Raw genomic sequence first — 25,082 nt, 5'->3', positions numbered from 1 at the left:
CACACACACACACACCCCCGATACAGAGAAAATCACTCCTAAAGAAATAGCTATTTACATATTAACTTAGCAGTGAAAGAAAAGTTGGGGCTCAGTGGAGCTTTGTATGGATGCAAGAATTTTCATTGCATGTATCCAATTGAAAAATCAGGGCATAGATAAGTTCTACCTCAAAGGGGCAGCGTTCCATCCGTGTGAATCCAATTGCAGGAGCTTAGCCTGTTTAGCACACTCTGATCATCCACCTTATGAAATCCAGGGATCCATTTCAATTTCCAGTCCAGGCTCTTATGAGTTTTTGGGCGAGTCTTTTCATTTCTTTTGCTTAGTGCACACTTCCGTTTAGTAATCCTGAAGCTGTAGTCACAATAAAATGCAGCTTATCTATTTAATGTTTACCATGCTGCAGCAGGAAAATAATTATTGGCTTTTCTCAAATGTCTCTACTTAACATCAGGTTTTGGCAGTCCTCCTTGGACTGCCAGTGAGTCTGAACTCTAAATAATTCTCACAGTAGAGGCTTTTTTATTTAAAGTTTAAGCATAACAAATCTTCTTAATTTGTTTCTATGTAATTATGTGATTGTTTATCACAATTGGACTAAACAGTGTCCCTTTTCATAGTACTCAATTTGAATCTTCGTAAAATAATAATAGAGTGAATTAAAGACTAGTCACAATGAACCAAATTCAGACCTGATCAAGAATCATGTCTATAGAGTTATGCCATTGGATATGACCTAGTGTAGTATGTGTTGGTATTCAGCAAAATGTGGTTATTGGTTAAAGGGACATGTGACAGTTTGTGCAACTCAAATGCCTATAATAGGTATTATTATCAATAGCTTACATGACACACATATACATATTTATATTTAATAGCAATACTTAGTGTTGATGTTTCTGGTGTTTCACAAATCCCTGTTTGGGAGCTAACAACACGTTACTGCAATGAGAGGTAGGGGTCTTAAATTTGATAAGATTTGCAGTAATCTCGCCTAGTAATTCAGTGATGGAATGAAATAGTATTTATGCATTGCACTGCTCCTAGCCATTAAACATCATTTTCTGTCCAACTTCACATTTGTATTGGTTAAAATAGTAGCTCATAAGCTGCAAGCACTTTATGGTATCAGGCTATTATAGTTTATACCTTTGCACAAATGAAAAAGGCAGATACTGTTTCACACTGATGGGCAATGTCAGTGGAGAAGTGTTTGCATGGTAATTATTTTACTGTTAGTTGGTGAAAGCACTGTATGCTGAGGCTTTTTACCCAAAATCCTATCTACACAATGATCTCGGTTGTGGGTTCTGACCAAATGCATCAGTGGCAGAACACCTTCTTGAAAGCCTTTCCCAGGTACAGATTCATACTTTCTAGGTACACCTATATGTGCACTTTACTGCGGAGTTAGCTAATTAGTTCCACAGGAAAGCTCCACAGGCTACATGTGCATGTTATAGCATCACAGTCTACATTAGGGTGCAGTAAGTTAATTAACTCCACTGTAAGATAGTTCTGTTAGGGACAGTATTGTGTTATGGTGGGGTCATTTAGTGCTCTGAAATACGTGTGAACACTGACTGGGGCCGTAAGCTGCACCCAGTCTGCCCTCCCAGCTGGCGGCTTCTTCTGCCCAGGGTCAAATTGATGTTGTCATAGGCGCATGTGTAGACATTGCACCTCAGAGCAGTTCACTCTGGCTTTATCTGCTCCAGAATTGATTGCATTACATTAAGGTCACGTGGAGATGTACCCTCTGTGTGCCAGACATCTCTTCATAAGGGGAAGAACCAAAATAATGGCAGCACTTCTCTGCTGTATGTACCACCTTGGGAACAGTGGACCAAAATACAAAGACTGTAAGTATGTATAGAAGTTATACATAGCTTCATAGAAAGAAGCACAAGGACTGCTGAGTCTATCTTAGTCTGAGGCTTTAGGGTTTAAAAACATGAAGTGATGTTAGCATGGTAATATTTTTCACTAGATACGGTCCTTCCCTGTTGACTCTTATACAGTATTTTCATTAGCACAGCAGCACAATAATTGGCTCAGTCTCTCATTGGAATTACAGTAAAGCCAAGCTCCACTCTACTATAATTTTATTTATTAAAGATATTAAAAAAGGAAGAAACAACCTAAACCTTGGCCACTGTTTAACTTCAAGTGGTTCATGTATTCATAATAGAAAATCTGTGTGTGTCTCTGTGTGTAAATATTTGTCAACACTAGAACTGTAATTCCTCCAAGGAACTGTCACTCAAAAAATCTTATGATAATATCTTGTATGAAGCTTGTTAAAAATGGATGTTGAGAAAGCACATGCTGAAAAGTCATCAGATTTTATTTAAATATTTGTTTAAAAAATAAACTAGGCCAGGGATTTCTCTACTGTTTAAAAACAGAATGAAACAGCTGTTTTCTCAATTATTTTTTTCTTCCACTTTTCAGTCTAGATTTTCTTGTTAAATGTACAGTACTATAATTGAATCACAGCATTAGATGGCTTTTCCCAACAAAACAGCAGATTTGGATTCTTTACTGCTAGTTTCAAAAGTAAAATATAGAGAGAGCACAAAGACAAAAATTGAGCACATAGATGTATAATCCCAAAGGAATAAACTGAGTTTTGCTAGACAAGCTGAAAGCTGATTAAAATATTTCTCATCCTTTGGGTATGCAACAGCTTTTGATGATGGAGAGTGTATTAATATTCAGTTTAGCTGCTTGTCGACACTTCAGACAGGTCCCAGGAAAGGATCTGAAATTGACCAGGTTTTCTCGCTGTGCCAGAAATCTCTGAGACTCAGAGCAGCACCCTTCTACCAGCAGATGCAAAGATAATCATTTTGTTATTTAGCTACTTTTAAAATTTTACAAGAAAAGTACTTTTTGACATTTTGAAGGATTGAAAGATTTAAAGCATTGCTTAGCAATGTTGAACTCATTAGGTGCAGCAAAGGAAAAAGACTGATCTTAATTAGCTGACAACTATTTCATTTAAAACTTGTTTGTCCGAGCTTTTTACAGAATCCAGCAGTAATACCAGAGGCAGAATTTAAGACCCTAAGTTATACAATAATTGCAATAGGAGCACTAAGAGGTGTGGGGTTTCTGGATACTATTTTCTCAACTGAGGCTCTTCCCTTTTCTTTCTTTCTCACTTTTCTTGAAGAGAATGTAAACAGCTGCTTTAGCAGTTGATACTTGTTCTGCTCTTTTGCAGGAAGGTTGACATGGGGGTGTTGGCTTCTTTTTCCATCCGCAGTGGTGGAAAATGTACAGTATCTCTATAAAACATGTAATGCGCTGCATGAGGTGTCTTTAGGATGGCTCCAGGGCTAAATATTTCTGGCAGTAGGTGAAAGTGCATGGCTTAATCAGCTTAGTTAACCTAATTAAGCTCTGATTTCTTTTTGTGGAACAGCCTAACATATAATTCATTTATAAACTATATTACATAGTTGTGGGCTGAAACAAGGCTAGGTGAATCTTACAGGTTTTTGTGGTGGGTTTGAAAAAGGTGAAAGTCACCAGTATCATATTGCAAATGGACATACTTTTAAAGGAAGATGTCTTTTACTGAGGATGTATTGTGGAATTTAATAGTTATCATCTAAAGCAGTTTAAGGCTTCATTTTTTAGGTTCGCCAAACACAGAAGTCCAGTCACCCCTACCTGCAACTTCTGTTTTCTGTGTGTGGAGAGAACTTTCACAGATCTTGTTTTTCCTCCATGCTGGGAGAAGGGCCAGCTGATCCTATGGCATTTTCTTCTCTTCCTGTACTTGTTTATGTGAAGAAGGTAAGCAGTCACAACATTGTTATAAGGATTAGGTGTGTGTGAGGTGGGTCCTATTCAATTTGGATTTGGCCTGAATCTGGGACAGTGATTTGATTCGTTGATTCGGATCACTGTCTCTGATTCAATTTGGCTGAATCCAAATCTGAAGATTCAATACTGATTAGGAGAATCAGTGATTCAGACATAGACGCAGATTTAAATGTTTTTTCTACATACCTTGAGGTACCAGCATGGCTTGTGAATGCTGCAATGCTGGGGTGGATGGAGCGTCCCACAGGAGTGCGGGGGGCTCCACATGTGCTCACTGGTGAACCCAGAAGTGGACCGGATGTATTTCCAGTACACTTCTGGGTCTGGGGAGCATGTTGGGGGGCTCTCTCATGCTCCCTGTCCCCAGCTTGGCGATCGGTCGCGGGAAGACCCTAGGTGCTCCCCCCCCCCGACCCAGAAAGCACCAGTCATTGAGCTGAGAGGGCGCAGGGGGAGCCCCCTGCATGCTCCCTGGCGTTCCTGAAAGTGGATCAGAAGTGTTTTTGCTCCACTTCCGGGTCTGCTGCCGAGCGTGCTGGGGACCCCACTGCGCTCCTGTGGGATGCTCCATCCACCCCAGCATCACAACATTCATGAGTCACCTGGTATCTAGAGGTGTGTAGAAAAAAACCATTTAAAGCTGTGTCTATGTCTGAATCACCGAATCTTTTGAATCAATTTGGAGGGTTGTAGTTCGATTCAGAGAGCTTAAAGGGTTCTCTGATTCGCTTCAGATTCAGAGATTTGGCGACTGAATTGGGCCGAATCTCCCCTGTCACGGTGGGGTCCTACCGGAGGGCCGTGATCTCCTTAAGGCCCCCTTCCTCCATGCCAAGTCGGCCCAAGGGCACCCTCTAATTCTTGCCTGCCATGTCTTTGATGTTTAAATAAGTTTGGGAGGCTGCCTTATGCCCTCTTGGTCACTTCTCGGTGTTGACTCAGACCCCGTGGTTTCCTGGACTCTTCGTGGGTCTCACTCTATGATGGGTGCTTCCCGGGCACCCTAGCCTTAAGGGATATGCGTGGCTCCAACCACCCCTTATGCCATGCCCCAAGCCTCGCAGGTGGAATAGACGTTGGTCTGTCAAATACACTTGCCCTCTCTGGGGTCCTCTCCGTAGCGCTTCCCTCTCTCAGGGATCCTCTGCAGCACCGCCCTCTCTCTGGGGCCTTCGCAATAACGCCGCCCTTCTCTCCAGGGCCTTCTACACAATGCTGCCCCTTTCGATAATACTGCCCCCTTCTCTGGGGCTCCTCAGTACTGCTGCCCTCTCCTTGGACCTTGTTAAGTGCTGCCCCCTTCTCTGGGGCCTTCTCAGGAATGCCGCCTCTCTCTTGGGGCTCTCCGTGCTCACACTGGGCCTTCTCAGTAAAGCCCCCCCGTCTCAGGGCCTTCTCGGTAAAGCTCCCCCCCCGTCTCTTGGGGCTCAGCGCACTGCTACCCCCTTTCTCTGGGACTCAGTGCACCTGCACTGGGGCTTCTCAATAGCGCCCCCTCTCTGGGGCTCACCACGTCCGCACTGGGGTGTCTCAGTAGTGCCCCCTCCTAGGGCTGGGGTCTATGCACCCGGTACGCCACGCCCTCACTGGCGCTGGGGTCTCCATGCTGCTGTGGGTTCCCTATGAGGCCTCCTCCATCCCCTGATAGCCTCACCCAAACCACCGGTGTAACAATAACAAAGCAAAACACAAACCCCTAGGCTGTAACATAACTTAAAGCCGCCTGGCTACAACCATGTTGCTCAGACATCTTAGAGCTGCCATCCTTTACTCAGCTTAAGCTGTACCTGCGGTCAGGCCTCTTCTCGCATCCTGGCTTAAGAGCTCCTGCCTCTCTGGCTGCTGGCAGGGAACTGCCTCTGGCCTCAGCTCCTGGGCTTTATGAGAGCCAGGCCCTGCCCTTGCAGACAGCTGACCGCTGGTAGGTGTGGGTCGTTTGCTGACTCCAGTTGCCCTGGCAACCACCAGCTGGGCTCCTTATTCACTGCTAGGGTTCTTTCTCTAGCAGTTTCTCCTCTTTAGGAGCAGGGCACCTCAGTGCTCTACGACATCCACCAAATCAAATCCAGGACTGAAGCTTTGTACATCCCTAATAAAGATGTGCATTTCCTCCCCCTACAATTAATGTGATCCCTAAATGGGGAAAAATGCAAATATAGTATGAATCACTGTCCCCCCTAAGAAACTCTTCTTTGGGGATGTGACGGGATTGAATGCTACTTGGGCAAGCTTTGGCATCATGATTCCACCCTACCAGTCAACTTGAGGTGAGCTGTTCAGTTATCAAGTCAGGAATAGTAATCATGAGACAACTTTTCTCTCTTCCTCTTCTGATTTAGAGCCTGTTGGAACAAATATTCATTTAAAAAATGAAAACAAATAAAGCAGAAATTACTTGCATGTATTGATTTCCTGAGATGTATGTGCTAATGTGTACTAGTACTTTTCTTTTTATTTATTTTCATAAGGCCTCCTTTATTCCTTGTTAGCTCAGGTAAGTGTATATGTAAATGACAAGAAACTTATAAGCATGATTTATAGCATAACAAATGTTTGTTTACCTCTTACCTTATGATGTAGTCAATGTATATACTATTTACTAAACTGTTCTTGCGGTATCATAAAATAGTTATTTTTAAAAGTATCGTGGTCATATTAGCATCCAACCAGCAGAGGGAACTAAGTTGCAAATAACTAGAGAGAGGAATTTTGTTATGCAGTTAGTTGGTATATTTAATGCTACAAAGATTAACTTTCTATTGTGATGTCTTGTTTAACCTGTGTAAACTTCTGCTATCTGAAAGAAGTATTAGATATTTAAATCTCTTTATCATATGAAATTGTTAGTACAATATCTAATATTCCACTGAGCTTTTACCTATGTACAAAGTATAGAATAGGGTTTGTAGTTAGAATTATTTCAGTTAATGGCAGGTGTTGAGTGGCTACTAAGGATTTTTTTCAAGTTGTTATTGTAGATATTTGTGCTTAACTAAAAGTACATCCTTGATACTTTTGTGAAACCATTATCCTATACTAAAAGTGCTATACTCTTTTGCTATGGATAAGACCATGATGTCACAAATTGATTTCAGAGCCAAATGAGAATTATAAGGTAGTTGGGTGGAGGGAGCACAACAGACAACTAAAATGCCAGGGGATTTTAAAGGGTGTACTTGGTAGCTATGTTGGTCTGAGACAAGAAAACATACAAAAAACTAGAACTCTTGGTTCCATAATGATACCTTTTATTAAACCAAGTGGGAAATCACAAGGGAACTTAAAGTATGTTGAAAGGTAATAGAGTTTAATACAATAAAGGTATGACTGAATGTTTTCCACAGTGCAGAAGTCTTTCATTAGTATTATGTAAACATAACGTTTAATGTTTTGATATTATTATATGCATACTTGTAAAAATGTTAGAGAGAAAATGAATGTTAATACTTTAAAGTATTAATCTGTTCTCCAAATGCTTTGAGTTATTGTACAAGTTCAGAAAGATTCAATAAGCTAGTTTCTCATCTTAGTACCTTCCACTGCTTCTGCATAAGTCTATGGTAGACTGCAGTGTTTCTTGATTATATGAGGTGTTATAATTTCCTGATGACTAGTTATATTATTTATAATGCAGATGGTGTTAATCCTTTGGTGATTAACACCTTATTTAAGTTACAAGAGGTCAAAGGTGTATTCTTTTATTTGGGCATTTGATGGGTTTCTTCCTTTGATATATTTTTTTCACTGAAGTTTTTGTGTTTTCTGTTTTATTTGAAAACTTCTCTATTTATTATTTGTAGTCTGTTTCCTAAAGGACCCAATTCTGTTTGTGCTGGAGGCATAGGAGCATGATAGCATCCTAAATTCTGTATGCTGGGAGTAGCCCCTCCAGAAATTGTTCTTAAATTATTTGGAAGCAGCACAAATCTCCCAAAGGGATTACTGCTGCTAGGACATGCATGAACCGTTTACTGCTCTTCCTCAGTAGGAATAGATGTATGTATACCTCCCTCCTGAGAAGCCATCTTTAAAGCCTGGGCAATAGCAATAAATTGGCTTTACCAGTTGGTCCAGCTGCAGAAGCTCATTTTTATCTAGTGACTGATGCCTACTGACACAACAGTTTTAGAGGTGTCAAACCTCCAGAGCAAGATCCATCCTGCTGCGGAGCCTAGTAATGTGGATACCTTCTTTTTTTTCTCAAAATGTGTATGTTACCTTCAGTCTTCTGACAGGGCATATAGGGGAAAGACATAATCCTATGCTGTGATGTCATTACATATGTCTCATAGTTGATGTCAGAGGTTCCTGCCCTTAGAGTCTCTCAGGGGCCTGACAGTAACTGCCTTTCCCCTTTGCTTTTGTGCATCTGGATCTAGTGAATGATCTCAGCAAGCCTTCCACTGGTGCAGTTATGACTGCTTGGTCCACTCTGCACATCTAGCTTTGCAGGTTAGCTTCTCTCTAAACAGGATGGCCCTAATTCTTGGGTTTGGCTGAGCTGTGCTCCTTTTCCAATGTACCGAGGGGACAAAGCACCATGCCCAGCTCCACTGTGCTTCAGCATCTCTGCTTGCTCTGAGTCAGGAGGGGCCACTGCATTCTGGGACACTGGAGGACTTCATCTTGGGTGGAATAGCTGTGAGAAGTAGCCACACAGTAATGGAACAGGAACAAAATTAGGCGAATTGGAGATAATCCTCCCCTTGAGTGGTGTAGCTTTAAGCCTAATAATGAATGCTTTAAGGCACTTAAAAGGTGTTAACATGTAGCCAGTCCAGGGATCAAGAGCTCCAGAAGCTGCCTAAACTTACTGTGTAATAAGGCCGTTAGTGTGCAACACCTCTCTCCCTTCCCCACCAAGTTTCCACTAAAATAGACAGGGACACCAGATTATGCTCTCATAGGCCCTGCCACATCCCTTTGTGCAGTTGTGACATATATACACCCTGTGCCAAGGGCAGCAGTAGTAGGGCCATGATGCAGATGATTTTACCCCATCTGGGGATTCCCTCATGCTGGGGGAATCCTTCCTAATCCAGTTTCATTGGATGTCACAGAAGGTCTCCTTGCTTGTCTTCCCCTCTTCTCACTCTAAACACTGTCTTTGGGTAACTACTTATCAGTTCATGAAGCTTCTAGTTTCATATCATAGCTGAATCGCTGTAATGACAAAATGCCAGCCTTCTCAACTGGTTATGCCACATAAGCTGCATTTCTGTGCACAGCAAGTGGCAAAAAACAAGAAAAACCTTCACATGGATGGGCTGAAAATGAAATGAGAGCAGCTTGCTTGGTAGTTCTGTGGTTCAAATTCCAGGTTTGTAACAAGTCCACCCTATTCAGTCTAGACAATGCTGAGATGGTGCCTTAACTCAGCAAACTAAGAAAGACTAAGAGCCTACCCTTCCCCATTTCACAATGATGTAATCTATCCTAGGCTGAAATGGGGAGAATTGGGCCCTCCTCTCAGAGCTATACAAACAACAAAAAACCCAGGAAACTGCATCAGAACAGATTGGTTGTATTATTTACAATATAAGTTGTGGGGAGTTGGGATTTCACTCTACAAGTATTTCAACAAGCTTTCAGGATAAAGTATTTCACCAAAATACTCTCATTTGCCACAAGTCACTTCCAAGTTATCCAACAGATTCGGGGATCCATCAACACAAGGGATAGATCCATTCTTTATTCCTTACACTCTCAGCCTTCTCTCTTTTTTATTCTTTCCCACTCCTTCTCAAGATGAAAAGAACATCTTGAAATAGAGGAACAAGTGTTTTACTGACCAGAGACCAGACCAGCCCAGCCTTTAGCTCACATAAATTACGTTTCCCCCTGAAGATAGTGTCAGCAACTCTTCATGACATTCTTTGTCAGTTATTTGTGAGGGAGGAGGTTGGAACCCTAATTGTGGAATACAGTCTTATAGTGACTTGTCTGCTACTCTGACTTATACCAGTTATGCATAATGGAGAACATTTCCTTTTTGTGACTTTCTATTAGTATATATTTAGTGTGCAATGCTCTGCTGCACTCCTGTGGGTAAAGGCCCATGTCTTAAGTTAGAGTAAAATAAGAGAGGAAGAAAAAGCTTTAAATACTCCATATGGGTTGTATCCTTGTAATTGTATATTTATTTGATCTCCCCCCACTTAAACCCAGAGTTGGCAGATTTTGGTGCTCCTTATATTGAAGGATTTCTTTATAGTGGAAGGACAAGTAACATTCCAGGTATTGTACTCCTGTCTCCTTTACAGTGAAAGATATTCAGTAAACACAAGTGTCAAGGAAGTCTAAACAGTAAGCCTATGTGAATAGGGAAGTATTCAATTCGGATTTGGATTCAGAGGACAGTGATTCGATTTGGATCACTGTCCCAAATCAATTCAGCCTAATCGACTTTGTCAGATTCTGCACTGATTCGGAGAGATTTGGTGATTCAGCCATAGACTATAATGGGGAATCACTGAAATACCTATAACGTTGTGGTTTTTTGTTAGATTTGGATGAAAACAGCAGGGATCATAGCCCCTTCAGGGGGCATGAAGCCTGCCAAATTTCAAGGAGACAGGTGCAGGGGCTTATAGGAAACTGCACCTCAAACTGTTCAAAGCAAAACTCATGACGTGTGACTTTGTGTGTGTGTTAAGGCACAGTGGGATGAAAACAGCAGGCTTGGCAGCCCCTTCTAAGCCCATGAAACCTGCCAGGTTTCAAGGCGATAGGTGCAGGGGTTTCTGGGAAACTGCACCTCAAACTTTTCAAAGCAAAACTTACAATGTGTGTAACACTGTGTGTGTGTTAAGGCACAGTGGGATGAAAACAGCAGGGATGGTAGCCTATAACAGGGGGCCTTTCCAGTGCCAGTTAGATCTCTGTCCACCCCTCTCTTTCCTGCCACGCCTTGATGGAAAACTGATTCGGATGTTTCCCAGGTGGGAGGCTGTCCATTTGGATGTCTTGCTGTGACATCCATTCTGCAGCTCCGTACCTCCCCTTACACTGCAGCCCATGCCTCTCAGATTGCATCCTGAACCAGCTGTGATCCCCTCTCTGGGACTTTTGTCTCCCCCTTAGGCCCTGGACCTGCCTTCAGTCCGGTCGGAATCTTGAGCCTCTTGCTCTAGGCATTCCTCGAGGTTGGCCCCTGGTCCTTTGACCCTGCTCCTTTGGGTCCTGGGCCCAGCACAGACCACTTGAGGGTACCTCTGATATTTTTTATTAGACCAACTGAATAGTTGGAGAAATATATTTTAGTAAACTTTCAGGTTTAAAAACCCTTTGTCAGGCTGAGGAAGCATCTACAGTTGGTGTGTGTGTGCTCTTCCTGGATATAATGAATAGTAAAGAAGCCAGAGGTTGGCATGCAATGCAGGCAAGAAAGTCAGTCAGTGAAAGTGTAAATTGAGGTGTCAGGGGGTAAGAGACAGACTGGTGGGGCGGGGGGGGGGGGGAGGGGGATGATGTAGCAGGTAAAAGTGGAGAGATACCTGGGGAGTCAGATGTCGGGCAGGTTATAGTGTGTCATAAATCCAATGTCTATACTGACTCCATAAGTTTCTGTATCTTGGAGGCTGATGAAGTGAAGTTCATAGGCTCATCTGTGAAAAGTGTTTTGTTAATTTCCAACAAGCACCAAACCTTGCTAACCTCATCACCAGAAGCCAACTTCCTACAGCCCAAAACCCACCGAATGGGTCCAGATCAGGGGCGGGCAGCTATTTTAGATGGAGGGCCTCTTAATGATTTTTGGCAAGCCATCGAGGGCTGTGTGACAGGCAGCCAGGGCAGATAAATATTAATTTTCTAAATTTTTTAGGGGCCCCGTAGGCCAGATAGAATGGCCTGGTGGGCCACATTTTGCCCACCCCTGGTCCAGACCATGCCTTGAGAAGAAATACAAAACCTGCCAACATATCTTCAGTACCCCCACAGTTACTACATCCTACAGCAGAACCATCACCGTTCCTGGATCTTATCCCTGCACCTTCAGAAACATTATATATCTCATCCAGATGCCCTCATGGAAAATACATAGGAGACGCCAAGCAACAACTGTACACCAGAATGAATGCACATTAGAAATCTATTGCAGACAAAAATACCCAACTACATTTCTCACAAGAAAGCCATTCTGACTCCAGTCTCTTAGGCCTGATCCTCAAAGGGAATTTACAAACCACTTTTCACAGATGAGCCTATGAACTTCACTTCAGCTTCCAAAATACAGAAACTCATGGACTCAATATAGACATTGGATTCATGACACACTACAATCTTCCTGACATCTGGCTCCTCAGGTAGCAGGTACATCTCCACTTTTACCTGCTACATCCCCCCCTTCCTGTCCCCCGCCCCCTGCAGGCTGTTTATCACCCCCTGATGCCTCAATTTACATTTTCACTGACTGGTTTTCTTCCTTGTATTGCATGGCAGCCATTGGCTTCTTTACTATTGCTTCCATCCAGGAAGAGCACACACAACTGCAGATGATTCCTTATCCTGAAAAAGGGTTTTAAACCCCAAAAGCTTGCTAACATATATTTCTCCAACTATTCAGTTGGCCTAATACAAGATATCAGATTGACCCAAAAACCCTTGTCTGCCTTGCGCGTGTTAAGGCAGAGCGGGATGAAACCAGCAGGGATGGTAGCCTGTAACAGGGGGCCTTCTCAGTGCGGGTGAGATCTTGGCCCCCCCCACCTGTTTCTCAGTCAACTGCCAGCCACTTCTTGATGGAAAACTGACTCAGATGTTACCCAGTAGGGCTGTGTGGAATTTTGCCATGTGTTTAGTTTCGAAGCTGTTTCGATTCGTTTTGAGCTCCAAACAGCAAAATTGAAATGAAATAAAAGGCTTCAAAACAGCTTTGAAATGAAACAAGAGCACTCAAAGTTTTGAAATGTTTTGAGTTTCAAGCTGGGCTTATTTGGCTTCAGCGCTAGTCCCAGGCGGCAGCCTGAGCCTCCTCTTACCTGGCGTGCAGATCCGAGGGTGAGTCCGGCACAGCCCGACAGCCCTCCTGGGGGTGCGAGCCCCCAGATCTGCACCCCAAACGACAGGATCTGCTTCTTGGGGATGGGGGCTTTGGAATGAGAGAGGGACTTCTTTTTGGGCATGCTCCCACTGGTGCCAGGCTGAGGAGGAAAAAGGGCAGGGGGGTGCTGCCTCTTGAGATGGAGCAGTATCACCATGGTGGTGAAGTGTTTCACTTCCTTACACTGGCTGACCTGCCTTCATCAGTGCTGAGAGATAGCATACTTGGGGATCATCTGCCACCTCAAAATGATCCCACACTATATTACCCCCACCCCCTGCTTCCCAATGGGAGATGAAATTGGGGTCATGGAGACTGTCATGCTGGTGCTCATGGTTATTTCTGGTGTTAGGGCAGGTGGTGCAGGTGCAGGAACAGGTACTGCCTCCACCTTCTTGCTCCTGCTGGAAACAGAAGATTCATCACTGCCAGGAAAGAGGATGTGTCTATGTTTGGGCAGAGGGAGGGGAACTTGCAGCTTTCCCCTACTCCCTCTATCCCCTCTCCCTCCCCTGCTAGAAGACCTGGCACCTGCCTTTCCAGCACTCTTCATAATGTTTGCTGTGCTGGAAAACTTGTGTGCGTTTGTGTAACTGTAATATCTCCTCTTCTTTTCTGTTTACTATATGTATGTGTAACTAATACCTCTTCTCTCTGTTTACTGTATGTGTGTGTAACTGTAATATCTCTTCTCTGTTTACTGTATGTGCGTGACTAGTATCTCTTCTCTCTGTTTACAATATATATGTGTGTGTGTGTGTGTGTGTGTGTGTGTGTGTGTGTGTGTGTGTAATGTATGCGGTTTCCTCCACAGTGATGGATCACACACTGTCAGGCAGGTAAAACACAGCTTTCTTTTTAAAAAGTGTGGAGGAAAAAATTAAGAACAAAAATAACAAGAATGAATAAGAGGTTTTGGGGGGAAGAATAAGTTGAAAGAAATGGATTGGATAGGGATAAGTAGAGGGATTCTAGGAAGCATCCCTTCCCCAGAGCACTGTGATAGGAAGGGGACTCTGGGAAAGAAGTCACTGGCTAGCTACAGATGTCAGTCTTTTCCCCCCTGCTCCTCCTCCCTCTTCTCAATTTCTGTTTCTCTGCAAGACTGCCTTCGAATCGCCGAATTTCTGAATCTTTTCTGGAATGATTCGGAGATTCTGAATTGATTCAGAGGGTTTTTTTGTCTCCCGATTCGATTTGATTTGTATTTGGTGGTTTGGCCTCTGAATCGGGCTGAATCTTCTCCAAATCGAATTGGCGACTGACGCTTCGCATACCCCTACTAAACAGATATTTGAACTCCTGGTCGATGGCATTTGTTCATGTATTATGATATAATACACTTAATGGGGGGGCTAGGAGAAAGGAGGACCCCCATCATCCCTCCAGTTTTCTACTGTGTATTGTGCCCCATTTAGGAACAGGAGCACCATACCAGCCTGATTGACTCTTAACTGAATGAAACAATAAGACTCATAACAGGTATTTGCAGGTCCACTCCTGGTTGTCTGTTTTATCTCTTATCTCATCTCCTCATCTTCACTGTAAACAAGCTACTTTAAGAGTCTACAAAAGCAGCATACATTCAGTTCACTACCAATTTTTGAGGAACTTAATGACTCCCTTAGGCCAAGGCTCAAGTTTAGAAGATGATTTTGGAGTGTGGGAAAAGAGCTGAATAACAAAAATGTTGACATCAAGGAAAAATAGATCCAGCATTGGAACACAATTTACATTGTTAATACATTTCTTATCACAGACTCCACATCTAAACCTCTTGGCATTGCTTTATCATGGTGGAGATGGACAACATTGAACAGAATTTATACTGGTCAAGGTAGATATAACTACCTACTACATAAATGGAATTTTATTAAAGATCCCAAGTGTGAGTGTGGTGATATCCCAACTATAGCACACATCACAGAGGAATGTCCTATTTATCGTTTTAACCATTGCACTGAAGACCTTCACCCAGGCTACTGATGATGCCCTGCAATGGATAGCAAATCTAAAACTGTCACTCTCATCTTATCCCTTAGTGCCATAGGGGATTGTTTATAGGTTGTTTAGAGCTTGTTCTGTCATTTGGTTCCTGTATTCCATATGAATAAATAAAGACATTGAAAAATATTGATGGGCTCAGTAAGATGTTGGAAGTAGGTATGTGAGCTGTGCCTCAGTGCTTGGAGAAGACTCTTCAGTGTCTTTCAAAAATCTGTGTACTGGCTCAGTTAGAAGTTATGGCTTAACAGAAATAGCTGGGTAAACTTTTACGACCTTCATGTAGGGGGTAGGACTAGATGTTGATTATAATGGTGCTTTCTGAGCCTTAAAATGCTGACTCTGTCTTGAGCATTTCAAGGTTTGTGTGGTCAAAGTGAGTGTTGCCTCACCTCCTTGGCATACTGAACAATATTTCTTGAAATTCACAGGTAATAACTTTAGCCTGGGAAAGGGTTCAGAATCAATAGAAAGGTCCGTGATTACTTGTTAATTTTATTTAGAATAAAAAGGGTAGGTGACGGGGAAAAAAAGAGGATAGGGAAGAGGAGGAGGAGATGTTTATATCTGGTCCTGCTATGATGAGCCTTTTTTTTTTCTCTTTTCCCCCATGCTCCTTTGTGTGTTTGATCAGGGTGCAACCTTACTGATTGATATTAGTCTTTTTGCTTTGATAATATTTTGTGTTCTCTATTACAGATATGTAGAGTCATACTTATTCTGTGCTTGCATGCAAGGAATCAAGCTCAGACATTGGAGACAGTTAGCTCTTTTTTGTGGGATAAAAAGCAGATATCCTAAAATTTTAGAGGGACTGTTTTCCTATACATGTTCCAGAGGGAACCTTACATACGGTACTGTGGGTTTCTACATGACTTTCTGTTTAAGAATATTTTACTGCTGTCTGCCATTTAAGTGCTGGCCTGTGGTTAGTTTTATTCTCTTATACAAATATGCAGCACTCCTTTGGCTTCTTTCTTTCTCTTTCCTTTTTCTCTAGCCTTCAGTCAGACTTTAATTAGTTTAATTTATGCTTATAAATGGATGACCTGTGTTTCTATAGTTTGTCTGCTTTGCAGAGTGAAGTGGGTATGCAGCACTACTGTACCCTAGAGCATAGAGAGAGCTGAGGGAGGGAGATCTTAGTTGAAAAGCATGAAAAATCAGGGTGGGTAAAGAAAGGAGGGTCTAAGGCAAGAAGATTTTGTGGGTTTTGCAGGGAAGAGGTTGGAAAGATGTAAGTGGGAGGAGGCGGAAAGGTATGGCAAGAGAGAATAGAGTAGGAAAGAGTGTGCCCGAAACAAGGGGAGGAAGAGAATGAGGTAATGGGAATTGGGATCACAGACTAAGATAAGAAGGAATACAAAAATTGATGAAAGGAGTGAGAAATATTAATAGGGAAGAGGAGGAAGCATAGACTAAAAGCAGAGATGTACTGTGCTATTTTATTTCCTTCATATTCAATTTGTGTGTTAAATAAAATCATTCACGTAATAATTGTAATGAAAATCAAGCAACTTATTTTCAAGCTGGTTTCTCATCTTCTTTATTACTTATTTTTCTTTGTCATCACCATCACTCCTTGAAGGACATAAAAAATTACAGTGATGATGGATGGTGAAATAGCTGAGGAATAAATATTTCCTCTCCCAACTCATTGGCTCTCTGACAGTGAAGGCAATAATCTTTATTTCTGATTTTAGGTAAATCTCTCACTTAGCACAATTGTTATTTTGTCTGAGAAAGCACTGTAGGATTTTGCCATGACAGTCTCATGTCTTGTCTGATAATCTTTCGTTTCCTAGACAGTTTTCTACTCAAAGTGTTTAAATATAAACAAACCCTCTTACATGTAGGGACAAGAGGTTTATAAATTATTTACAATCAATGACAGTACTACTGAAAAATAATGGTATTTTTTATGTTAGTATTAATGAAATATTGGTATTGGTGAAAGAATTGGCACTTTTGTGAACCCCTTTTTTTGAAAATGAGCGGTTACATATTGGGCCTATCCCAAGAAGAATAAATTGAGAAACCAGAATCTAAATTTTGAAAGTGTGCATTGTTATCTAAGTAGCTGTTTTGTGAAATGTAATATGCTGAAAAACTGCCTGAATGGGAGGGGTGGGAGGGGAGGAGGGGAGAGAAAAAGAAAAAAAAGGCAAAGCTTTTTTTGCAGAAGTTACAATACAGCAAGAAAAAGCCAAGATGACAGTTTTATGTAGTATTTCCCATTTAAAGGCCTGACCCTGCAAACTATACTCAGACAAGCACTATTCACTGTAATAAAGGTTTGATGGGTTCCACTAGCCCAGAAAAGTGAAATTCACTTTAGGAAAGAAGGAGAAGGTTACCTGTTGGTTCCATTGATATGACCATGGTAGTACCCATTCTCATTTGTAATTTATCTTGTTTAAATGTGTATTTTAAATAAATAAGTTATATGGTCTTATTAGGTTTGATTCAAAGCCTGGAGAAGTAAATTAGATTTCTTTATTATGATTTTTAATAACCAACTATTTCTTTGCATAAAATAGATTAAAAAGTAATTATTAGTCTGACTATCAAGCTATGTCTTTTGTACAGATAGGTGAATTTATTATGTTTTACTGAATTGGAAAAGGTGAAATGAGGTTGAATGACCATATTTACTTAAATAAATGACAACCATTGTTATAAGATGAGACCCCAGTAATTAGATTCTATGTGTGGAAAAATTATTAATTTGTTATAATTTTCCAGGTATAGAATCTAATTATTGGGGATTTGCCTTGAATTTGTCCCCATCCCACTGCTACAGCAGGGGAAATAAATCTGGGAGGTCAAATAGCTCCTTTGCTCTTTGCTTCCCCCCACCTTTTTCCCTTGGCAGCCCCTTGCCCCTCTCCTTCCTGTCAGACCCTGCTCTTTCTGACCATATGGAAGTAATGAACAAATTTGAAAACAAGAACCTTGAAATTAACATGGCTGTAGCAATTTACATATAGTACCCATTGACTTAGTTCATCCAGAATTAATTAATATTACCTATTTTTGAAACTGCTGCAAGTTTTAGCACAGGTACTCTATAAGCCCAATTTTGAGCAGCATTTTGGCACCTACTTTTTTTTTTTTTTTTTGCAAAAATATTTATTTTCATATATAATGTATGCAATATATACACCTCTACAAATCTGTCTCATGACTGATGTGGTTCACTTGACAGTCCAAACCACATCTTTACAGTTATACTGTTTTCATTCCCATTACAATAACCGCACCACAGACCCACATGCCCGCACATCTGCATGCCTGTCACCATCACCTTTTAACCATCACAATCGTGCAAAGAACTGCCTCAGCAGCCCCTTTCCTTCCCCCACCTCCCTCTCAAATCCCCTGCTTGTTTCTCCAGTTCTTTCATTTATCATTGTAACAGGGGCTCAAGCTGAAGCCCAGTTACTAAGTAGACCCGGGCCCCAGACAGCTGGAAGAACTGGGACCACAGTGGTGGAGGGTTAGTGCACAAGGAAGAGATTAGGGTAATTAGGGTGCCACCATGCTTGAAAGGCAGAACGGAAGGAGCAGGACTCCACCCTCAGGGCACCGGAGAAGAGGAAGGAGCTGCAGGAAGCAGCAGAGCAGCAAGAGAAAACCCCAGTGAATGAGTGCTGGGTCCAAGGAGATGGGGTGAGCTGGGGGATACCCAACAGGGAGTGGACGGCAGGGGACCGGCAGGACTCACGGGGGGCCAGGGGATCACTCCCAGGGAAGCTTAGGAGCCAAGTAACTCCAGAGGGTAGGTGGCGGTGACGACACGGTGATCGTAGATTCATAGATGCTAGGGTCGGAAGGGACCTCAATAGATCATCAAGTCTGACCCCATGCATAGGCAGGAAAGAGTGCTGGGTCTAGATGACCCCAGCTAGATGCCTATCTAACCTCCTTTTGAAGACCCCCAGGGTAGGGGAGAGCACCACCTCCCTTGGGAGCCCATTCCAGACCCTGGCCACTCTAACTGTGAAGAAGTTCTTCCCAATGTCCAGTCTAAATCTGCTCTCTGCTAGCTTGTGGCCATTATTTCTTGTAACCCCCGGGGGCGCCTTGGTGAATAAAATCTCACCAATTCCCTTCTGTGCCCCCATGATGAACTTATAGGCAGCCACAAGGTCGCCTCTCAATCTTCTCTTGTAGCCAAACGCAATAAAACTTCACACCTTGTTAACCAACTCCTGGATGGTCTGTGGTGTTTTGGCCCCTCAGGGTTTAACATCTAACCATTTTTTCCCATCTTCAAAGTTGTGGCAGGCTAGACCCTGAGGGGAGAGAGTGAATGCAGCAGACACACCCAGAATCATTATAATCGTTGTCATCACGGTCAACATCACCATTGTCGTGGTTGTTGTTGTTGTTGTCATTGTTCTCTCCAGTGGTCCTGACTCTGAACAGTCTGTGCCAGTCTTTTCTCTTCCATTTGATCTCTGCTGTCTCCTTCCATCTTTCTATGTAATCTTTCTCAGTCCCATTTTGGTACGGTCCTTGTCTGAGAGGTTCGTGTCTGTATATGAGCAGGTTCCTGGTCTTTCATAGGGTGTTCCTGAAGCAGGAGATGAACTGGTCAAAGTGTGCTTTTTGGGTCAAGTGACCAAATAGCACTGCCTCTCTGGTCAAGGTCTTGATCTCTGTCACCATCTGGAGGAGCATGATTACTCTTCTCCAGATTTCCCTGGCATATGGGCAGTACCAGAGGTGGTAGTTTATTTCTTTCTGCCTTCCATGGCAGGTTTGTCTGGGGCAATTTGGCGAGTCTTTCTGCCCTTTTCTTTTTTTCTATGTCTGCATGGGGAGTGCCCAGTGGGCTACCAGGCAATTAAAATCCCTGTGTTCCTTCTGTAGGTCCTTATGGAAGTTTTGTTTCCACATGGCCTGGGAGCTGTCACTGGGTAGTAGTTCTGTGGGCGATACACTCTCTCTTGTCCTTATCATCTCCTCCATCTTGCAATGGTTCATCAGGGTTGCTGGGACCTCATTGTGCAGGGCATATTTGTTCCAGAACCATTTCAGAACCTCATAGAACCACAGGAGCTCCAAGGTCCATGGGTGCACATTGGGTAGTTCTTAGTCCTGCCCATCTTGCCCTTTGGCATCTACTTATAATCTAGTATAAACTATATATGATACTAGTCCAAAGCCAAAAGGTTCATGATTTACCACATGGTTCACTGGGGTGGGCCACACCAGAGTCAACAGCATTTCAAGTGATGGTAAACCATGATATTGCATGCAGTTCACCCAGAATCCCTCTGTTGCACCCCCTCTCAGCCTGGTGCATATGATTAGTGTGGCCCAGCCCTCCATGAGGTGAATCTGGTTCAGGCTGCTCTGTATCTCATCTTCATGTAAATGTCTGGAACATCCCAGGACTTGTGACATGAACATCCAGTTCCAGTCATGAATGGGGGCTAATTAGCACATGGATCCTTTGTAGGTGGTATCTGGAGTATAAACGCATACTGAGTAGTGCTGAGCTATGGTATCACCATGGAGGTTGGGGCCACACTAATCATACAACTTACTATGATTTGAAAAAGAGTCAGTGGTGAGGGGGATTACACTTAATGAGCACTAGCATATGCCTTATTTAGATGGGCTGCACTAACCTGTCCTTTTGGTAGGTTCCTGTGAGCACTGAAAGCCTGATCAATGCCTTAAAGGCAGAGAGAGGGGTCAACAGAGCATTTGGGTGTAAGGAGTGGAGGAGGGAGACCTGGAGCTCAAAATGGTGGAAATGGTGCCAAGTAACCATGAGATGGAAAGAGAAATGAAGAGCAGGAAAGAAGGGCCAGAGGCAGATGGAGAGTGAATAAAGGTGAAGAAGTGGGGAACAAAATCAGTAAAGGAAAGTGAGAGGAATAGTAGAAGCAATGATATCCACAGCAGTGAAGTCAATAATAGCAGGAGTGACAATGTCAGAGGGAAGGCAGGAGCAAAAGAGAGTAGCAGACAGCAGAGGCAGCAAGAGAAGGGACATTGGATAAGAAACTGAGAATAACAGTGTCATAATGACATGGCCTACCAGGAGTGGCAGAGCAGGAAGACATGGAAAATAAAATGAGACACAGCACAGATGACTGGAGACTGTGGATAAAAGCAATATTAGTCAGTGCCAGGATGGTGACATGTATGACTATGACCAGGTATGATTTTTTGGAAAAGGTACTGTTTGAGATATTGGAGGTGCAGTTGGAGTACCGAACCAGCTTGATCATATTCCAAAGCCAGAAGACCTGGGAATTGACTTACTGGAACTGGAATGTAGAAGGGTATGAAAATTTCTGGTAGAGATATGCAGAGAAAAGTGGGAGGGAAGAAATTAAAAAGCTAAAATTCATAGCAGGAGAAAAGTCAAGGGAGAGGTTAATTGTAGTATGGATGTATACAGATTTATTAGAAGATCCTACTCCCCTTTTCACCAAAAAACTCAACAATACCATCAAATCATTTCCATCAAGACTACAAGAAAAACTACAGACCTTGATCCCCCCTACTACCTAACCCGGGGACTTTTTACATGCTCCCTAAAATCCACAAACAAGGGAACCCTGGCAGACCTATCATATCCAACCATGGGATGCTAACTGAGGAAATATCAGGTTTCGTTGAATCAATCCTAAAACCGCTTGTCACCCACAGAGCAAGTTTTGTACAAGACACTACAGACTTTCTACGGAAACTTCAAAACATAGACCACCTTCCCAGCAACACACTCCTAGCTACCATGGACATTATCAGCCTATATACCAACATCCCACACTAGGATGGCATCCAAGCCTGCCTTACATATCTACAGGAACAAGATTACAACTCAGAATACAGGCCCAAAGATATTACTGACCTTATACACTTCATCCTCACACACAACAATTTCACTTTTAATAATCAACACTTCCTCCAGATGATGGAAACAGCTATGGGCACTAAAATGGCCCCACAGTATGCCAACCTTTTTATGAGCCACCTGGAAGAAGACTTCCTCAAGAACTGCACCATCAAACCCTTGCTATACTTAAGATACATCGATGACATCTTCATCATTTGGACTGAAAACCAACCATCTCTGATTGAGTTCCAACAGAAATTCAACAATCGCCATCCCTCCTTTTGACTTTCTTTAGAATACTCCAGCACCAACATCTCCTTTTTAGACACAATTATCAGTATCCAGAATGGTAAAATACAGACCACAGTATACAAGAAACCCACAGACCAACACACATATCTGCAAAGAACCAGCAATCACCCGAAACACACCAAAAAAGCTGTGATATACAGCCAAGCCCTCAGATACCACCGCATCTGTACTGAAGAGAACACCCAGGATTGCCACCTCACCAATCTTAAAAAGGCTTTCACCCAGCAAGGACACTTGTCCAGAGAGGTAGATCACACGTTTGAAAGAGCCACCTGGATACCATGTGAAGAACTGCTGCAGTACAGAAGAAAACCCCACAAATCGCACACCGCTGGTTATGACATATCACCCTTCCCTTGAACCTGTAGAGAAAATCCTCAAAAAATTGCAACTCATATTAGAAAGAGACCCTATTCTTAAAAAGATCTTCCCAGAGCCACCCATCCTAGCCTTCAAACAAGCACCGAACCTCACCAACCTCATCACCAGAAGCAAATTTCCTCAAGCCCAGAACACACCAAAAGAATCCAGACCGTGCCATGACAAGAAATGCAAAACCTGCCAACACCTCTCCACCACCCCCACAATTACTACACCCCACAACAGAGCCATCAGCATCCCTGGATCTTACAGCTGCATCTCCAGAAATGTAATGTATCTCATCCAATGCACCAAATGCCCTGATAGAAAATACGTAGGAGAGACCAACTGCGCACCAGCTGTGCACCAGAATGAATACACACCAGAAATCTATCAGACAGAAATACCCAATTACCAGTGGGGGCACATTTCGCACAGGAGGGCCACTCTCTCTGCAATCTCTCAGTCCTGATCCTCAAGGGAAACTTACACAACACTTCCCAGAGACGAGCCTATGAACTCTATTTCATCAACCTCCTGGATACTAGAGATCATGGACTAAACATAGACATTGGATTTTTGATACATTATAATCTGCCTGGCAACTGACTCCCCAGCCCAGCCCCTGGCTTCTTTACTTTTCATTCCATCCAGGAAGAGCACACACCAACTGCTGAAACTTCCTTAGCCTGATGAAGGGTTTTTGAACTCAAAAGCTTGCTTAATATCTATTCTCCAACCATTTGGGTTGGTCTAATAAAAGATATCAAATTCACCCAAGGAACCTTGTCTGCTAGATTTATTAGAGGCACAAGACATAGAAAAGTGGATGGAATGGCACATTCAAAGAGTAATTTGGATAGAGAAAAAGTGTAGGATAAATACGGTATCTGGACAGAGGTGTTAAAAGCAAATGAGTGGAGCCCAGGTTGGGTGAAGCACCTCCAGTCCTTGATTCAGCTGGGATCGCACTGGGGATTTATGATGTGCCATGGCAACCAAAACAGTGCTGAAGTTTGGAAAGGAGGGTCTTCTGTCTGCACACTGCCTCCACATAATATATTTTAGATGTGCAGGGAAGGGGTATAGAGCAGCAGAGTGCCAGGAGTTCCTAAAATGCATTGACCTGTGGGGTGGGTGGGTCACTTATATCACAGGTGTCCCAGTGCCTGTGCAGGTAAGGATAGACCCCTAGAGGAACAGTGTGAATCAGAAAGGTATAGCAGGGGAGAAAAGGAGGATGAGAGCAAGGTAGAAATGATGGACAAGACCCTGCAGCAGGGAGAAAAAGAGGAGGGGAGTGAAATATCTGTAATTGAAGTGGCACAGGAGGAAACAGGAGAAGAACGAGAGTGAAGAGTGGCAAAGAGCTCAAACATGGAAGTGGGGGATGGGGGCAGAGGATGAAGAAACCAAACAGAAAAAATAGAGGTGGAGCAGGAAAAAGAGCTTGGGAGTCAGTTGAGGAAAAGAAAGAAAACATGGAAAGAAAATCAGGAAAAATAAATCTGGAAATGAGGGGAATGAGTCGAAGTCAGAGCCAGAGAGAAACTTCCTACCATTAATGCCCCTGGGAGACAGGAAAATCCAGAGAGGTGGGAAAGTGGAAGGCTTCCTGTGTGCAAAAGCAATCAAACAACTTGTGAAAGCAACTGACATGCAAGTAGGGGAGGGGGTGCAGTCAAATACATGAGCAGCAGCACAGAGGATACTTAAAGGGACAGGTGCATTAAAGCAAGAACAATAGCTCTGTGATAGTAACATTGATTTAATGTCAGGAATGTCTTAAGCAAAAGATGGGAAAATATCAAACCAATGGTTAAACAAGTAAGGGCAGACATGAGCTGCCTACAAAAGTGCAGTATACCGGGGTGAGGGATTATAAACCCTTTGGCTAACTATAGACAGTCAAAGAGTCTGAGGCTGAATCGATTCAGTTTGTGCAGGTAAATCTAAACTGCGGAGATTAAGCTGAGAAACAAGTGGACAGACATTCACTTTTTATTCAGGAAATGCAGCCACATAGCTGCAGCGGCTCAGGCCAGAAGCTAGGGGATGCTAGGGCACATAGATTTCATAGATTTCTAGGGTTGGAAGGGACCTGGTAGACCATCGGGTCCAACTTCGTGCTCCAGGCAGGAAAGAGCACTGGGGTTAAGTAACCCCAGAGAGATGCCTTTCTGATCTCTTCTTGAACACCTCCAAGGTAGGGGAAGCACCACTTCCCTTGGAAGCCCATTCCATATTTTGGCAACCCTTACCATAAAGAATTTCTTTCTTATGTCCAATCTAAATCTGTTCTTCTTCAGTTTGTGGCCATTATTTCTGGTAATCCCAAGGGGCGTCCTGGTAAACAGAGTGTCCCCTATTCCCTGCTGACCCCCCTGATGAGTTGGTAGGCAGCTACAAGATTGCCTCTAAGCCTTCTCTTGAGGAGGCTGAAGAGATTCAGGTCTCTTACTCTGTCTTCATAGGGTCTTACCTGCAGGCCCTCAATCATATGAGTATCCCTTCTCTGAACCCTCTCAAGGTTATCCACATCCCTCTTGAAGTGCAGTGCCCAAAATTGGATGCAGTACTCCATCTGTGGCTTTACCAATGCCGCACAGAGGGAAATTATCACTATCCTAGACCTGCTTGTGATGCATCTGCTGATGCAAG

At 43.0% G+C, this 25,082-nt stretch overlaps 1 protein-coding gene across 7 annotated transcripts in view; it reads left to right on the top strand.

The window, feature by feature from the left end:
* FTO (FTO alpha-ketoglutarate dependent dioxygenase) overlaps positions 1-25,082 on the top strand; it is a 420,744-nt gene that overhangs the window by 162,896 nt on the left and 232,766 nt on the right. For 5 of the 7 annotated variants that reach the window (XR_009455260.1, XM_019497458.2, XM_019497457.2 and 2 more), the window contains exon 8: positions 3,652-3,810. The exons of the other annotated variants lie outside the window; for them this stretch is intronic. Coding sequence is in view for 4 of the 5 variants with exons in the window: in XM_019497458.2 (XP_019353003.2) it covers positions 3,652-3,810 (159 nt within the window). In the remaining variant the exon portion in view is untranslated. The remainder of the gene's footprint in view (positions 1-3,651; positions 3,811-25,082) is intronic. 7 annotated transcript variants of the gene reach the window in all.

Source organism: Alligator mississippiensis, chromosome 10 (genome assembly GCF_030867095.1).
Source record: "Alligator mississippiensis isolate rAllMis1 chromosome 10, rAllMis1, whole genome shotgun sequence".
NCBI classification, from domain to species: Eukaryota; Metazoa; Chordata; order Crocodylia; family Alligatoridae; genus Alligator; species Alligator mississippiensis.
Note: the sequence above shows the minus strand (reverse complement) of the source record. Positions and strands in the feature narration are given on the sequence as shown.